We start from the raw sequence: 15,318 nt of genomic DNA, 5'->3' as shown, positions 1-15,318 counted from the left end.
GTGCAGGCGGCTTAGCCCCCACCTCCGCCTGAGGTCCAAGCCCCACCTCCGCGGGATATTCATGATCCTCCCCGCAAGCCTCGTGGGCGACCTCGCAAAAACGTTGCCACACGAAGAACAGAGCAACCTCTGATACCGGCAGAATAGCCTGCTCCCTCGAGTCTCCGAAAAAACACCTAGGCTGGAGCCCCTGTTAACTCGACTATTAAGTTACCAGTCGAAACTGGGAATAACCGAGCCCCCGCAGCGACTCGGACTCAGAATCCTGGGAATGTGCAAAACGTTCCCAAGCCAGCACAGGCGAACTCGGGACCATCCAAACCCCGAAATGGATGGCAGCCACCATCACCCATACGGCACCCTCCGTCGCCGATAAGATATCCCTCACCGCCTCGGAGAAACACACAACCGACTCAGGGTGATAGGGAAAGGCAGACTGGATGGAAGCAGAGGAATGGAGAAGCTGCTAGAGAATGGAGAGGCGCCCAGCCTACGAGAAGCCAAATGTCTTGGTCTCACACTATAGAGACGAGACAACCTGAAAGGAACCCACCTCGAAACAACCATGCAGCGAGCCTCGCCAGGGAAGGCTCAAGGGACACTAGATCAGTCAGTGGCATGACCAAGGGCGCAGAAATACTGGGAACCAAAGGGACCACCCTGACTAACGGGAACACTTGAATCAGAATCAGGGTAGCGGTAACCCACTACAACAACTTTTAGTATATATTACATTAAAAAATAACACTTATTTAAAAGTTTTATTAATAAGCAATTAAAAAAACACACGGCCCCATATGTGAAATTTCATTTGGCGCCATATGAAATATATAACAGGCGCCAAATGAAAATAAGAGACACGGAAGCACACAGTAAACTAGTCTCAGCCTCGGAACCCCTAAGCCTCCATTGAATCCCTAATTTCTGGTTTCGTCTCTTTGCCTCTCTTTCTTTCTTTCTTTCTTTCGTCTCTTTGCCTCTCTTTGCTTCTCTTTTCTTCTGGTTTCCTAGTCTTTTTCTTTGCTTCTCAGCTTCTCTTTCTTTCTCTTTTTTTTTTTGTCTACACAACCAAGCAGAGCATCACTCAACAACCCTATTATTCAAACTTCACTATTTATTCTTCTATGTCGTCTAAAATTATGAAAAACCTGAAGAACCATTTTTTCAGGATCTGGGTTTTCACTTCCTCGCCTTTTTTCTTCATGGGTATGTTAATTTCTTTATTGGGCTTTCGTTTTTTTCCATCTTCTTTATTGTTTTTTCTTGATCTTTTGTGCTCTGATGTGTTATGTATATCTTTAGGTGAAACCCATTTGGGAATTTCACTGTTCAGGTTACATTTTTTTTCTTTCCTTTCTTTAAATTTGAAATTGGACCAAGAGGTCTTGGGGGTTCTTAAAAGGTTCCAAGCTTTGGTTTAGCTTTTCAAAAAATGTGAGGAATTTTTTTATAGGTGAAAGTAATTTCATTTTAATTTTGGAGCTGCGAAATTTTCATATTTGGCATCTTGATGCTTTCCATTCCTTAATTCCTTTAGATTTATTCTTTATTTTCTTGATCAGCCAATTTATGGTGTTACCTTTATTCAAGCTTATTGAATGCTAGTAAATTCCATGTCTTTATCATTTATTGACCATCACGAGTATTTACAATTTCTAAAGGTATGGTTGATTATTTTTGTCCAATAATCCTTTTATGCTGTAATTTACCTTGGTCTATATGTTGAACAAGGAAAATCTCCATATAATTTTTTTATAGGTTAACATTTAGCTCAAAGTTATTCCTTTAACCCTTTTGATTTGAACTTGTTGAGTTTTATGGCTTTCAATATATGTAGAAAGATGATGGCACAACTGAAGTATTGATGAAGAAAAAAACTTAGAGGTGAATTGGTTGAACTCTGAGGAATAGTTTGAATGATCAAGTTGAAAATGGCTACAAATATGACGACTGATCAAGGTCCTGATAGAAATGGTACTGTGTGGACTATCGATCAGAAGCTTGATCAACCCATGGACGAAGAGGCTAGAAAGCTTAAAAACATGTACACTGAAAAGGTATACTTGTTTCTTGTTCTTGGAGATCTCTTTCTCTTAGTCTTTCATCCTTTTGAAATACCTATCAAAGTCAAACTCATGATACCTGGCAAAATATTTACTTCAAAAGCTTTGGATTTTTCTCACAATATGGGAAATCGTCAAAATGGATATTACGGATATAGAAGGGATTGCTGCAATATAGTTGTATGCTTGTGCTCAGGGTAGATTACAATTCTCTAGGCCCTATTTTAATTTCCTGTGGGATGTATTTTGAAAATGGCGAGCAATGAGATTAATGAATTTGATGAAATTGAGCATATTATGATAGTTGCATGGTTCCTTTACTGAATTGCTTTTGTTTTGTTTAGAAAATATTAGCACTGATACTTCTGTATTTTTCACTTCTGAGCTAGACGTTATTTGTGCACATCTTACTTCATAGAAAGAATGTAGAAATACGCTTCTCTCAAAATTTTATTGTTGATTTGTATGTTCTACTTTAATTTGCTTGTGCGATGCATTAAAAATGGCCAGCTACTAGCCATGAGAGTAAACAAAAATTTATAGAAATTTAGCATGTGATGCTATGTATTTAGTTCCTTTGTTGATTTGGTTTTGTTCTGTCTTGTCCGGAAGCTTTCAGCAGTAATGCTTCTGCAACTTGCATTCCAGAGCCTTGGAGTGGTATATGGAGATTTAGGCACATCTCCATTGTATGTTTTCTACAACACTTTCCCTGATGGAATTAAAGACCCAGAAGATTTGATTGGAGCTTTATCTTTGATAATATACTCACTTACTCTTATTCCGCTTCTCAAGTATGTGCTAATTGTTTGTAGAGCAAATGATAATGGTTAAGGTAAAGTGTTCTCAACCTGGAAAGTTGATTTGCCGAAGTTAATCTTCTAATGCTTGCATATAAATTTTATATATTTCTTGTTAAAATAATTTGAAAAATGAAGATACAAAGAAACAGGGATTATTTGTGAATAGCATGATTGAAAAATGAAGATACAAAGAAACAAGGATTTAAGTATTTATGTTTCAGAGAAGAAATATGATAATCTAGATGTTGTTTATGTGTTATACGATATTTTATAAGAAACAAAACTTTCATTAAATTTCAAAAAATTATGTATTTATAGTTACAAGAATGTGATGTAGTATCTTTAAATACAAGAAATCGAAAAAACTTAAACTCTATTTAAAGAAACCAAACAAAGCTAACACCACTAAAAAAAAATATTAGTCCAAGTAAGAGTAATTAGAGAAAGGAGAAAATCCTTGAATTTAATTTACTGAAGCTTAATGGTAAGTTGATAACCTAATCCTTTTCTAGAATTATATCATATCTTTGATGACCTCAAAAGTTGCATCATCACATTGTTCCACATTACAGCCACGATCTCGCTTTTACCAAAAACATATAGGTTCTCCATCTATATTGTCTCACATATTTTAGGTAATACCCAATATAATCAACTTCATTCAACAATTCACATCATAATGATCTAGCTTTGCTGCAATGCTGAACAGATGATCCAATGTTTCAGTTATGTTTATACAAAACACACCACAAAGGTGAGAGGGTTAAATGCAGACTAGTTCACAAGTACTAGTCTTATAATAAACTAGCCGAACAAAAGCGTCAACTCTGATTGGAATGGATGGTATTAAAATGCTAATAAAAATAAGGAGATTGCCAAAGAATATTAATGTCAGACTAAGATTTATAAGGATAAAAAGCCCAGAATTTTCACATGTCCAACAATTTTTTATCTAGAAAGGATTCCCCAATGTAAAAACTTGCCAAAATATTCAGCAACAAAATTAAATTCCCTGTTTCTGGCGTTTAAATTATGGTTGATTAAATTTCCAGTTAGAAACTATCGAGTGTTTATGTCATTTAATATGCAATGGTCTGGATAGTATTACTGTATATTTTCTCTTGTACTTTTGAAGCCATTTTAATTTTTTTTAATTATTTTTAATCTGTAAAAAGGTGGTAGGTTGTATTACTGTAGATTTTCTCTTGTATTTCTGAAATTTGAATTTTTTAAAATTATTTTTAATGTGAAAAGGGGCTTTATGAACAGGTCATCTGTGCTTATGGAAATTGATTAATGGGAGAGTTTTCTTGAAAAAATAAAAATATGAAAGGGATGTTGTATGAATTTGTGTTTCGTGGATATACAAATTTCTGGTTTCATGGAATTGGTCTGTTTTTGCTACTTTATGGGAAATTTGGTTGGAAAGGAATAAGAGAATTTTTTAAGAGGTCTAATTTGATGAACTTGTTTGGATAAATTAAGAACAAGGTTTCTTGTAAGTTTGTTCATTAGAAATAATTATTTTTGTTCTATATGTAATATTGCTACCAAGGCAAGATAATTAGATCTTGGATTAGTTTCTTCTGCAATTTTTCAATGTGTCAGTCTTTGGCTTCTACAAAAGTTTAGATTTACTTTATCAAATTATTAACAATTCTATAAACATAGATATTCCTTGTAAGACAGGTATGCTCTCTGTTTGTTTTTTTCCCCGAATATTATGCCCCTTTGATATCATCTGCTTGTTTGATAATCAATTACATAGCAACTTACTCGTTATGCAGGCGGAACTTTTGCTATCTATTCATTACTCTGCCGACATGCAAAATTGAGAACTATTCCTAATCAAGACCGAAGTGATTTGGAACTTACAACATATAGTCGTTCTACATTTAGTGAACACTCATTTGCCGCAAGAACCAAGAGGTGGTTGGAGGGATATGCATTTATGAAGAACACAATGCTTATTCTTGTCCTTATTGGCTCTTGTATGGTAATTGGGGATGGAATTTTGACTCGAGCCATTTCAGGTCTATATTTCTTTGTTCTGATTCTCTCCAGGAGAGAGCAGAAACCCATTTTAATAACTGTTTAAGGATACCTTCACTTAATTCCTTCTAATCTTTTTGTCTCTTGGCCAAAATTTATAAAAAGAAATTGATATAAAATTGTTGTCCAATCATAGTACCAGCTGTCAGCTTGTGGCCTTTTACTTTTTCCCTGAAAGCTCCTTTGCTATTAAATCTGCCATATATACCATACAGCTTTTCAAGGACCACAAGAGTGACAATTTGTATAGCCATTCCCATTCTGCCCCATATACATACACTATACCATAGGCCACCTTTCAAAGCGTTTCACTTGACTATACTTGTTTATGATCTCCTTCCTACCCTTTCAAACAAGTCAAACTTTCTTGGTTCAATTAGAAGATGCTTTTTCTATTAAAAAAATGTAATGTTTATGAGATACTTAATTGTAATGTTCTTTTGCAGTGTTGTCAGCTATTGGTGGGACTAATGTTGGCCACCCCATGATAAGTAATGGTATCTACATTCATCCGAGTTTGAATATTTTCTATTATTTGGTGCAATTATATCTTTTCCAATTCTGAAATTTATTTTGTTTCCGTGTCAGACATAGTTGTACTTGTTGCTGTTATTGTCCTAGCCATTTTGTTTAGCATTCAACACCATGGTATAGATAAAGTTGGTTGGCTTTTTGCTCCGATTGTGCTTCTTTGGTTTCTCTTAATTGGAGGAATTGGCATATACAACATATGGAAGTATGATAGCAGCATTTTGAAAGCTTTTTCACCTGTGTACATATACCGGTATTTTAAAAGGGGAAAGAGAGATGGTTGGACTTCTCTAGGAGGCATTATGCTTAGTATAACAGGTAAACTAAAGTTTCTTGCAGTTGATGTGTTTCTCCTTTCCAAACCTAATTTTGGTCCATGAAAATAAAATAAAAAATCCTGACTGTTTATTCTGTACAATATACAGGAACCGAAGCACTTTTTGCTGACCTATCCCACTTTCCAGTTTCATCTATACAAATTGCATTTACTGTAGTTGTATTTCCTTGCCTTCTTTTAGCCTACTCTGGACAAGCAGCATACCTTATGAACAATTCAGATCACATAGTTGGTGCCTTCTATCATTCTATTCCAGGTTCATTTTACTTTTAATTCTTAAAATTAAAGAACAGGAAGTCTAGATTCTGCAATTTCGTGTTTTATCATGCAAATATTAGTACAGACTCTTATCATACTTTCTTTAGAGGCATTTAATAAAATCTTGCTTCTTGTGTTCATCACAACACGAAGAGTACTTATCATAGGTCATTGCTCATTGAAGTTAGTTTCTCAATATTTAAATTTTGGTTCTCGCAGCCTTTAATCTCTAGAATAGTGGTAAAGGTTAAAAATGGGCGGTCTACTTGCCAACAACATTTTATTCAACAACCATAAAATCGATTTCCTTTTCATTGTCAAAAAAAATTAAATTCTATGTTATCCACTAATATTGATCAGGAAAATGATTGAGTTGGGTGTTGGGAAGTGTGTGTGTGTGTGTGTGTTTCTAGAAAGAAAAAAAAAGGAAAAAGAAGGAAGAGAATTTATAGTATTGTAGGTTTGTACTAGTCAGCGTGCTTATAAAGATTATTTCATTATTGGTTTTGCAGATTGCATATATTGGCCAGTGTTTGTTATTGCAACTGCAGCTGCTGTGGTTGCAAGTCAGGCCACCATATCTGCAACTTTCTCATTGATCAAGCAGGCTCTTGCTCTTGGCTGTTTTCCAAGAGTCAAAGTTGTGCATACATCTAAAAGGTTCCTGAATCAGGTTTATATTCCAGATGTAAATTGGATCCTTATGATTCTTTGCATTGCTGTGACAGCTGGGTTCAAAAATCAAAACCAAATTGGAAATGCCTCTGGTAAGTCTTTTATCTGATGAATTGTGAAATATGTTGATCCATTATCCATGGGACAACACATCTCTACTAGGAAAGCAGCATATAAGTTTAACTGATTCCTTGTGTCATTTTCCCATCACAACATAAAATATACCCTCCTGATAGTCTTAATCTATTTATAGTATTAGCGTTTGGATGGTGATTTCATACCAATGGGTATTGTGCATATATTTGTAGATCCACATGTAGCGTAAGCTTATGATTTATATGTACATATAATCATGGAGACATTTGTATATACCTTTTAGTAAAAGCGGTAGCATAAACAAAATGATTCTCTAAAAGTCCATTAAGATTTAGTGTTCTCCTTAGCCTTATTTTTTTTCCCTTGGTGGCGGACTGCTCACATAACATGAATGTTGTGCTTGTGCATTAGTTGCACCACATTGACAGGGTAAAGAGTCATTCAAAGGGTCATTATTTGTTTGTTTAAAATTTTATTTTTCTTTAAGATTCTCTTCCTCATCATACCATTTTTATCTCATCACTTGACAAATATTGATGTTCTCACTTTTGCATGGATTTTTGGGTCAGCCTTTTCTCTTCTCTCAAAAGGCAGTATATGTTCCTAGGTGGGCCCAAATAAAAGTTATTGTCCCTGACATCTCAAATTGTTTTTTTTTTTCAACATCTCTTATTGACTTGCATTAGAATTTACTTCCCCAAGCTGTATCCAGTGAAGTGATTAGAACATAACTTTTTGGAAAATCTAATTCAGACAGGGCAGCAATATATACATGCACATCGTAGTAATCTTAATTTTGACATTTTGTTTTTGTACGTGAGAGCCATGCTAACATTTTGATTTTCCTGAAAAACGTAGGGACTGACTTCAGTGATTTGAATTCTGCATTTTACAACAGGGACAGCAGTTGTAATAGTCATGTTGGTGACAACCTTTCTCATGATTTTAGTGATGATACTAGTGTGGCGTTGCCATTGGATTCTTGTCTTGATCTTCATTGTCTTATCATTAGCAGTGGAGTGCACTTACTTCTCCGCTGTAGTCCTCAAGGTTAATCAAGGCGAGTGGGTTCCTCTCGTGATATCAGCAGTATTCTTCGCCATCATGTATATATGGCATTATGGTACTCTGAGACGCTACGAGATTGAGATGCATAGTAAGATTTCAATGGCATGGATTCTTGGACTTGGTCCTAGTTTAAGGCTTGTTCGTGTGCCTGGAGTAGGATATGTGTGCGTGTGTCCTTGAAATCTATCATTTCTTTTATCTAGGAGGTATGTTTTTCAACCTGATTTGAGTATCTCTGTTTTGGTAGGGTGTTTTCATAAATCCAGCCTTCATTGAGCCATTTGGACTTACTTTAATTGAGGTGATTATTTTTAACTTTTGTTTCAGATATTGATTAATGTGAAGTCCAACATGATCTCTTTTATTTATTCTACAAAAGGGAAATAAATTACTAATACAGAAATAAAAAAGTTAAATAATGCAATTTGGTGGTGCTACTGTTTTGTGTTCTCATTAACTGGCCTTTTCTTTTTATTTGCTCATAAGCAGTTGCTTCAACTAAATTGGGGAAGATATTGAACTCCTATGCCATTTTAACTTGTCCTTTCACTGTGAATCTCTCCTATGCATTCCTAGTAAATCTAACTTGTTTGATGAAATTGTTTAAATTCTGCAACCAGACTTGAATGTGAGGGAAAATATACTAATCCTAATTGATACATGGCAAGAAGCCTTCAGGGGACCTCAAGGGAGATATCCTCAATACTATGCAGCATATAATGAACTGAAGGTTGTTAGTTTATTAAATGTTATTTTAGCATGTTAAGCTTGATACACAATTTTCTCTTGTTAATTACTTCGTCAGCCAAGGCATTTGGGCAAAAGCTTATTTAAGTTGATTAAAGTGTAAATATCATATGATCATCCTTTTTTTTGTGCTTTCTGCTTTATGTGAGATATGCAATAGCATGGGTTGTAGATGAATGTGAATGTTAGTTATACATGGTTATACTAGCCTACAAGGTATATATATGCTGAAGTTGAATCCCTTAGTGTTGTCCTTGATGCTTAAGTTATGATGAATGTTTTGCGTCTGTGTTTGGATGGGTTGTATTAATTCTATGTGTTCCTTTTTCTGTTTAGAGTTTTTATAGCTAATGTGCTACTACAGTATTTGGAAAGGAACCTATTTTGATTTCTTAACTCACTTTTATAATAAAGTAGTCTAAGTAATATATGTATAAATATATATCACAGGCTGCTGGAGTTGAATTCCCACCTCGAGAAGAGAGCAGTGTACCATTCTTTACTCCACCCCAGACCCAGCCAATAATTTCTCCTGTTACTGAATACAATGATGCTGCTAGGTAATGTCTCGATGAGAACTGACTTTTGTTTGTCATAAACATTTATTCAAATTCTTGGTACTTATTAGGTTTTATTTTCTTATATTAAACACAAGATAGATGCAAAATAAAGTTATAATATATAATTGCATGGTCAGCTGATAAAGTTATAATTAGGTAATTAACTTTTTTTATGTACTCTTTTAGTTTACTATAACTTTAAGTTGAAGCATTAATTATTTAAATTTTGTTGTAGCTAAGCAAATGGACTCACAACAAAGACAAGTGCACAAAGGATGATGAATTGAAGGATGGAGCAAGTTTGGTTTACTTTTGTGTATCTTGTAATGTTTCTATTTTTCATTTTTGAAGTAAAAATTGTTCAAGATTATAAAACTTTATTATGTTATGCTTTCAAACTTAAGTTAGAACTAAGATCTCATGAAGTAGACACATTCATGGTTTGAATTAGTTATTGTTTAATGTAATACTTATGGTTTATCAATCTATTGAGAATTACATTTTATGATTAATTTTGAATTTTTTTTTATCAAAATACAATAATGAAAAATTTTTAATTAAAAAAAAACCATAAAAGTACACTTATCAAAATAAAATTTAAAATTTTATTACTATATGTTATGATTTAAAAACATATTATAAGCGTAAAAAATCGTTATGGTTTATATAATATAACAAACTAAAAATGTTATCAAAATAATCAAATGTAACCGTAGAAAAGTGTTATGAAAAAAGTATAAGATTAATCTTCAAATTTATAACCAAAACCTCTATCTAAATGTTATTATTTGAATATTATAGCACCTAAAAATATGTTATTGAATAGTTTAAGATAACATCGAACATAACATTCAAATAATTTTATAGAAAACACTAGACTTTTAATAACAGGGGCTATGTTAGCATTTTCAGAAGTGTTATCAATAGTTCCGGTTAGCAGTTTTTAAGTGTTATGAATACTGTTTTTTCTTGTAGTGACCCCTCGAACCCAGACCTGAGAGATCTCCTAAATGGGTGCAAGGACCCTAGCCAAAGGCACGAATCAGGTTAGACCCCCCATGGATCCAGTCTAAGAGAGAATTGATCAACTGAAAAGAGCATTTAGGCTATTCCAAAATGAGCGAGGTCGGGATCGGAACGAAGAGTCTAATGAGGAACTCGAACCATTTGCTCCCCATATTTCCAGCACTCCATTTCCTCAAGGGTTTCAGATTCCTCATGTCGCACCATTTGAAGGGAAATCCGACCCATACAGTCACTTAAGTACGTTTAATACTATTATGAGAGCAAGTAATGTGGACTACGAGCTCAGATGCACATTGTTTCCAGCTTCGCTTACAAGATCAGCAAAAAACTGGTTCAAAAAATATAAGAGGCATTCAATTGCTTCTTGGGATCAGTTATCGAGAGATTTCAAGAAGCAATTTAGAGCTAGGGTCGGGATAAGGCCTGAGGCGTCTACCTTGACCAATGTCCGGCAACAACCAAATGAAATGTTGAAGAGCTACCTTACAAGATTCAATCTGGAAGTCGCCCGAGCTCGTGATGTAGATGACAGCGGCCATTTAATGGCCGTCTGAGCTGGGGTAATGCCGGGAAGTCCCTTCTAGGAGGATATGTAGAGGAAGCCTGTGAGGTCCATAACCGAGTTTAATCGACGACCTCAAAGGTTTGTCAATGTAGAAGAGGCGAGGTCAATGCTGAATATTGCCTTTCAGCCCAAACTACAACGACAAACTTAAACTCTGCCTCGACCTCGGCAGAACCATCAGCCTCGAAACCCCCTGCAGAAAACCCTTCCAAAAGAAAGAAGAATGAAGGAAGTAACCTCGAGGTGGAAGGGGGACAGAAGATGAAAGGGGAAAGGTATTTCTCCGTGTACAAGGTGTACACCGAGCTCAACGAGTCTCGGGAGAATATTTACCTGTCTAATGAAAACAGGTCCCTTTCAGATGTCCAAACCCCATGAGAAACCAAAAATCCAAGAGAGACCCCAGTCAGTACTGCAAATTTCACACAGATACTGGACACACTACTGATGAATGCAGGCAGATGAAAGACGAGATCGAAGGTCTAATCTCAAGAGGATACTTCAGGAAGTATATAAGGAACCAAAACAATAATTAGGCTTCTACTAGCCAGAGGATAGCTGCACTACCGCCTGCCCAAAACAGCAATTCTCGAGCAAGGGAAGAAGAGAGACCCCCTCCGATTGATGGAGAAGATGTTGTAACCATCTCGGGCGGACCTCATCTTGCAGAATCAGGCAAGAACGCCCAAAAGCAATACGTGAATGAGCTAAAACCTGGCAATGGGACCCCTTATGAACCCGAACCCAAAGCTCTAAAATACCAAAAGGTTGAATCTCAACCTTTAACCTTTACTGAGGACAATGTGTCCCATGTCCAATTTTCTCACAACGATCCACTGGTCATCACTCTTCAGCTCGTGAACAAGAGGGTTCACCGAGTTCTTATTGATAATGGGAGCTCAGTGAACATCCTCTATAAGGCCACCGTAGAAAATATGGGACTCGCGCATCGTGACCTAAAAGCCTGTGCAACAACGTTGTACAGCTTTTCAGAAGAAGGGATTGCTTGTATGGGGTCCATCGAACTCCCTGTGACCTTGGGAGACTTTCCAGTCTCAGCAACCAAGATGATGGAATTCGTAGTAGTGGACCTGCCATCGGCCTACAACGTGCTGCTCGGAAGACCCACCCTAGTAGGGTTGGGGTCAGTTTCGTCAGTGAGGCATTTGGCCATCAAGTTCCCGACTTCTAGTGGCATCGGGACACTAAAGGGAGACCTGCTAGCAGGAAGGGAATACTATAGCATTTCCATTAGAAGAAAGAAGAGGACGAGTGCACAAACGCTCGTCATAATTCAGAATAAAGACGAAATAGTCTTTGAAATAGACGAAGAAATCGATCCAAGAATAGAGGAAAGAGCTGACCTCGAACCATTGGAAGAGCTCGAGGAGGTCAGGCTCGAGGAAGCAGACCCCCCGAAGACAGTAAAGGTAGGGTAAAACCTTCCCGAAGAAACAAAAGAGCAATTAATTTGCTTTTTGAAAAAAAACCAGGATGTTTTCGCATGGTCACATTTAGACATGATAGGGATAAGTCCGAATGTAGTGAGCCACGCATTGAATATCGACAAAAGATTCCCTCCGAAGCAGCAAAAGCGAAGACTACTAGATGACAACATGAAGAAGGCCCTAAAGGAGGAAGTTGATAGGTTGAAAGCAAACCGATTCATCCAGGATGCCTTTTACCCCGATTGGGTAGCCAACCCAATGCTGGTCTCGAAGCGTAACGGGACATGGCAGACCTGTATCGATTACTCGGACCTCAATAAGGCCTGTCCTAAGGATTGCTTCCCCTTACCTCGGATCGACCGGCTTGTAGATGCCACGACAGAGCATGGACTTATGTCATTCATGGATGCCTATTTTGGATATAACCAGATTTCCATGCATGCCCCTCACCAAGAGCATACGAGTTTTGTGACAGAAAAATGGCTGTATTGCTACAACGTCATGCCATTTGGACTCGAGAATACTCGAGCCACTTACTAGCGGCTCGTAAACATGATGTTCTCTGAGCAAATAGGTAATAACATGGAAGTTTATGTTGACGATATGTTAGTTAAATCTCAACATAAAAATAACCATGTGGATGACCTCAAAGAATGCTTCGCCGTGTTATGGAGATATAACATGATGCTCAACCCCCAGAAGTGCTCTTTCGGGGTATCTTCGGGAAAATTCCTAGGCTTCATTATAAATGCTCGGGGAAAAATGGACACTGGATCAATCTCGGTGGATCTCAATGAATGGACAGATGGGAAAAATGATACGTGTCTTCATAAGAAAAAAAAATAGTGTGCCATAGGTAGTTTTTCCTAAAAAATAGTGTGCCATAGGTAGTTTTTCCTAAAAAAAAATTGAGTATTTAAACGTAATACATTTAAAAGTGTAAGGAGTTTTATCGCAAATTTTTTCGTTACTATATATTTTAACAAAATGTAGATTTTGACTCCTCTAATACCAATAATACTTTCCTAGCATCTTATAAACAAAAATTGGTACAAAATAGTAACTCGACTCAAATATGATTGATAAATTATTAAATATAATTAAATTGTCCTCAATTATAATTTATTTAAATTTAATGAAGGGGTGTAAACATTTATACATACTCTATTTCGAGCTTTAAGTGATGTGTATATAAAATTTCTAATTATTGTTCTCATACAAATTTAAATGAGGATTGTGATGATTTGTGACAGCTTACCAGCTCTCTATATAAATAAATATATTTCTAGCAACCAACAAAAAATATATATATACATAAATATTATATATATTATATGTCAACTTATCTTTCTCCACACTATATAATAATGTTGTAGTGGAAAATGTGCAGAGCAGAATAAGAAAATGTTAAACATGGGATTGGGTTCTTGGTGTGTGTTTCTTGTCCTCCTGGTAATTATTCTTTTCTCATATCAACTCATGAAACATGAATCTATTTAGTTAATTATTAGAAGTTTATTAATCTTGTAATAATATGTTTGGCTGTTTCTCATAAAGATCCATATGACAGTATAGTAATATTGATCAGTTTATAACAGTTAATATATATATGAATTTTGCAGTACTTTTCTTGGAGTAGCGAATGTCATCAAGAGACGAATGGAGATCAATACAGCTCGGATATAAGACTTCCAAGTGCTAGCAAAGAAGATCATGATGATGGCCATATGCATATGCATAATGTTGATGATCATGGTCCATCATCATCCTCACACACTCATCTTGACCGTTCAACACTACAACAGTCGGTTTTCCTCAACATCAATGACATAAAAGTGGGTTTAACAAAGCCCATTTATTTTCCAAAGAAGAAGAAAGCGTCTCCTCCATTTCTGGGAAGACAAATATTAGGAGACCCTAACTCGATTCCATTCTCCTCAGAACAACTTCCCAACTTTCTTAGCCTATTCTCAGTCCCTCAAGGCTCACCACAAGCCAAAGCAATGGAGTCAACTCTCCACATCTGTGAGTCTAACCCCATAAAAGGGGAGACAAAGATGTGTGCCACTTCTTTTGACTCCATGCTTGAGTTCGTACGTGGCATGTTCGGATTGGACGGCTTGGGCCACGGGTTCACACATCTCACAACAACCTTCTACAACGATTCCAATACCATGTACCAAAACTACACCGTTTTGGAGGATCTGAGAGAGATACCAACACCCAAGATGGTGGCATGCCATCTTATGGAATTCCCTTACGCTGTGTATACCTGCCATAGCATGGCCAAGGACAGGAAGCTCTTCAAGATGTCGTTGAGTGGCCAAATGGGAGACACAGTTGAAACCATTGTCGTTTGTCACATGGACACCTCCGAGTGGAATTCAGATCATATTTCTTTCAAGGCCTTAGGGTTTGGGCCAGGGATGGGACCTGTCTGTCATTTCTTTCCTGATCAGAATAATTTTGTATGGCTTCCTTCCTCAATTCCAATCTAAGGAATCATTGTCGTTTCATTTCTTGTGTATTGTTAAGTGTTGTGTTTACCCTTTTAGTTTCGGTGAAAATAAAACAAAACAGCAGGGACATTGATGTATATTTTACTTGTATTACGTGAGACATTATTGGTTTATTTTGGATATGATTTGTATATATATATATATGATTCATATTCATGTATACTATTCTAAATCTTATATATATTATTGATATACTATTATAGGTAAAGCCAAGTGATCAAATGATCAATATGCATGTTGTTCAAATAATATTAAGTTTAAAGGTGTAAAATAAGTTTATGTCTATCATTGCTCTTATTTTATACATTTAGTTTTTCAATATAAATTATTAAATTTAAAGATATTTGAAACAAATAAATAATTAAATTCTTAATTTATTTAAATATTAAATATGTATCAGATATTCTAAAATATTGTTTAATTTAGTAATTTTGTCTATGGGCCACTCTAATTATAAAGTTTATCAAGCATTATAATATTTTTTTTACAACTCACAATATTCTTAAATTATCATTGACAAAAAAAACACAATAATTTCATGCATCAAATAATTTTTCTCACAACTCCACT

The 15,318-nt window shown here is 35.8% G+C and overlaps 1 protein-coding gene and 1 pseudogene across 1 annotated transcript; both read left to right on the top strand.

Moving 5' to 3' along the window:
* The first annotated feature begins 1,865 nt into the window (after positions 1 to 1,865).
* Positions 1,866 to 8,063, top strand: LOC133784671 (potassium transporter 10-like; annotated as a pseudogene).
* Positions 8,064 to 13,642: 5,579 nt separating this feature from the next.
* Positions 13,643 to 14,727, top strand: LOC133784670 (BURP domain-containing protein BNM2A-like). Its single transcript, XM_062223960.1, has 2 exons — positions 13,643 to 13,681; positions 13,852 to 14,727. Exons 1-2 carry the CDS (start codon positions 13,643 to 13,645, stop codon positions 14,725 to 14,727), a joined length of 915 nt encoding a protein of 304 aa, XP_062079944.1.
* The last annotated feature ends 591 nt before the right edge of the window (positions 14,728 to 15,318 follow it).

This window comes from Humulus lupulus, chromosome 6, assembly GCF_963169125.1.
Source record: "Humulus lupulus chromosome 6, drHumLupu1.1, whole genome shotgun sequence".
NCBI lineage: Eukaryota > Viridiplantae > Streptophyta > Magnoliopsida > Rosales > Cannabaceae > Humulus > Humulus lupulus.
This window is presented reverse-complemented; position numbering and strand designations above follow the sequence as displayed.

Bases quoted from the DNA above. Each gene is read 5' to 3' on its own strand.
- LOC133784670 (XM_062223960.1), top strand. From the start codon at position 13,643: ATGGGATTGGGTTCTTGGTGTGTGTTTCTTGTCCTCCTG. The intron at 13,682-13,851 runs GTAATTATTCTT...TGAATTTTGCAG, and splicing joins GTGTGTTTCTTGTCCTCCTG to TACTTTTCTTGGAGTAGCGA.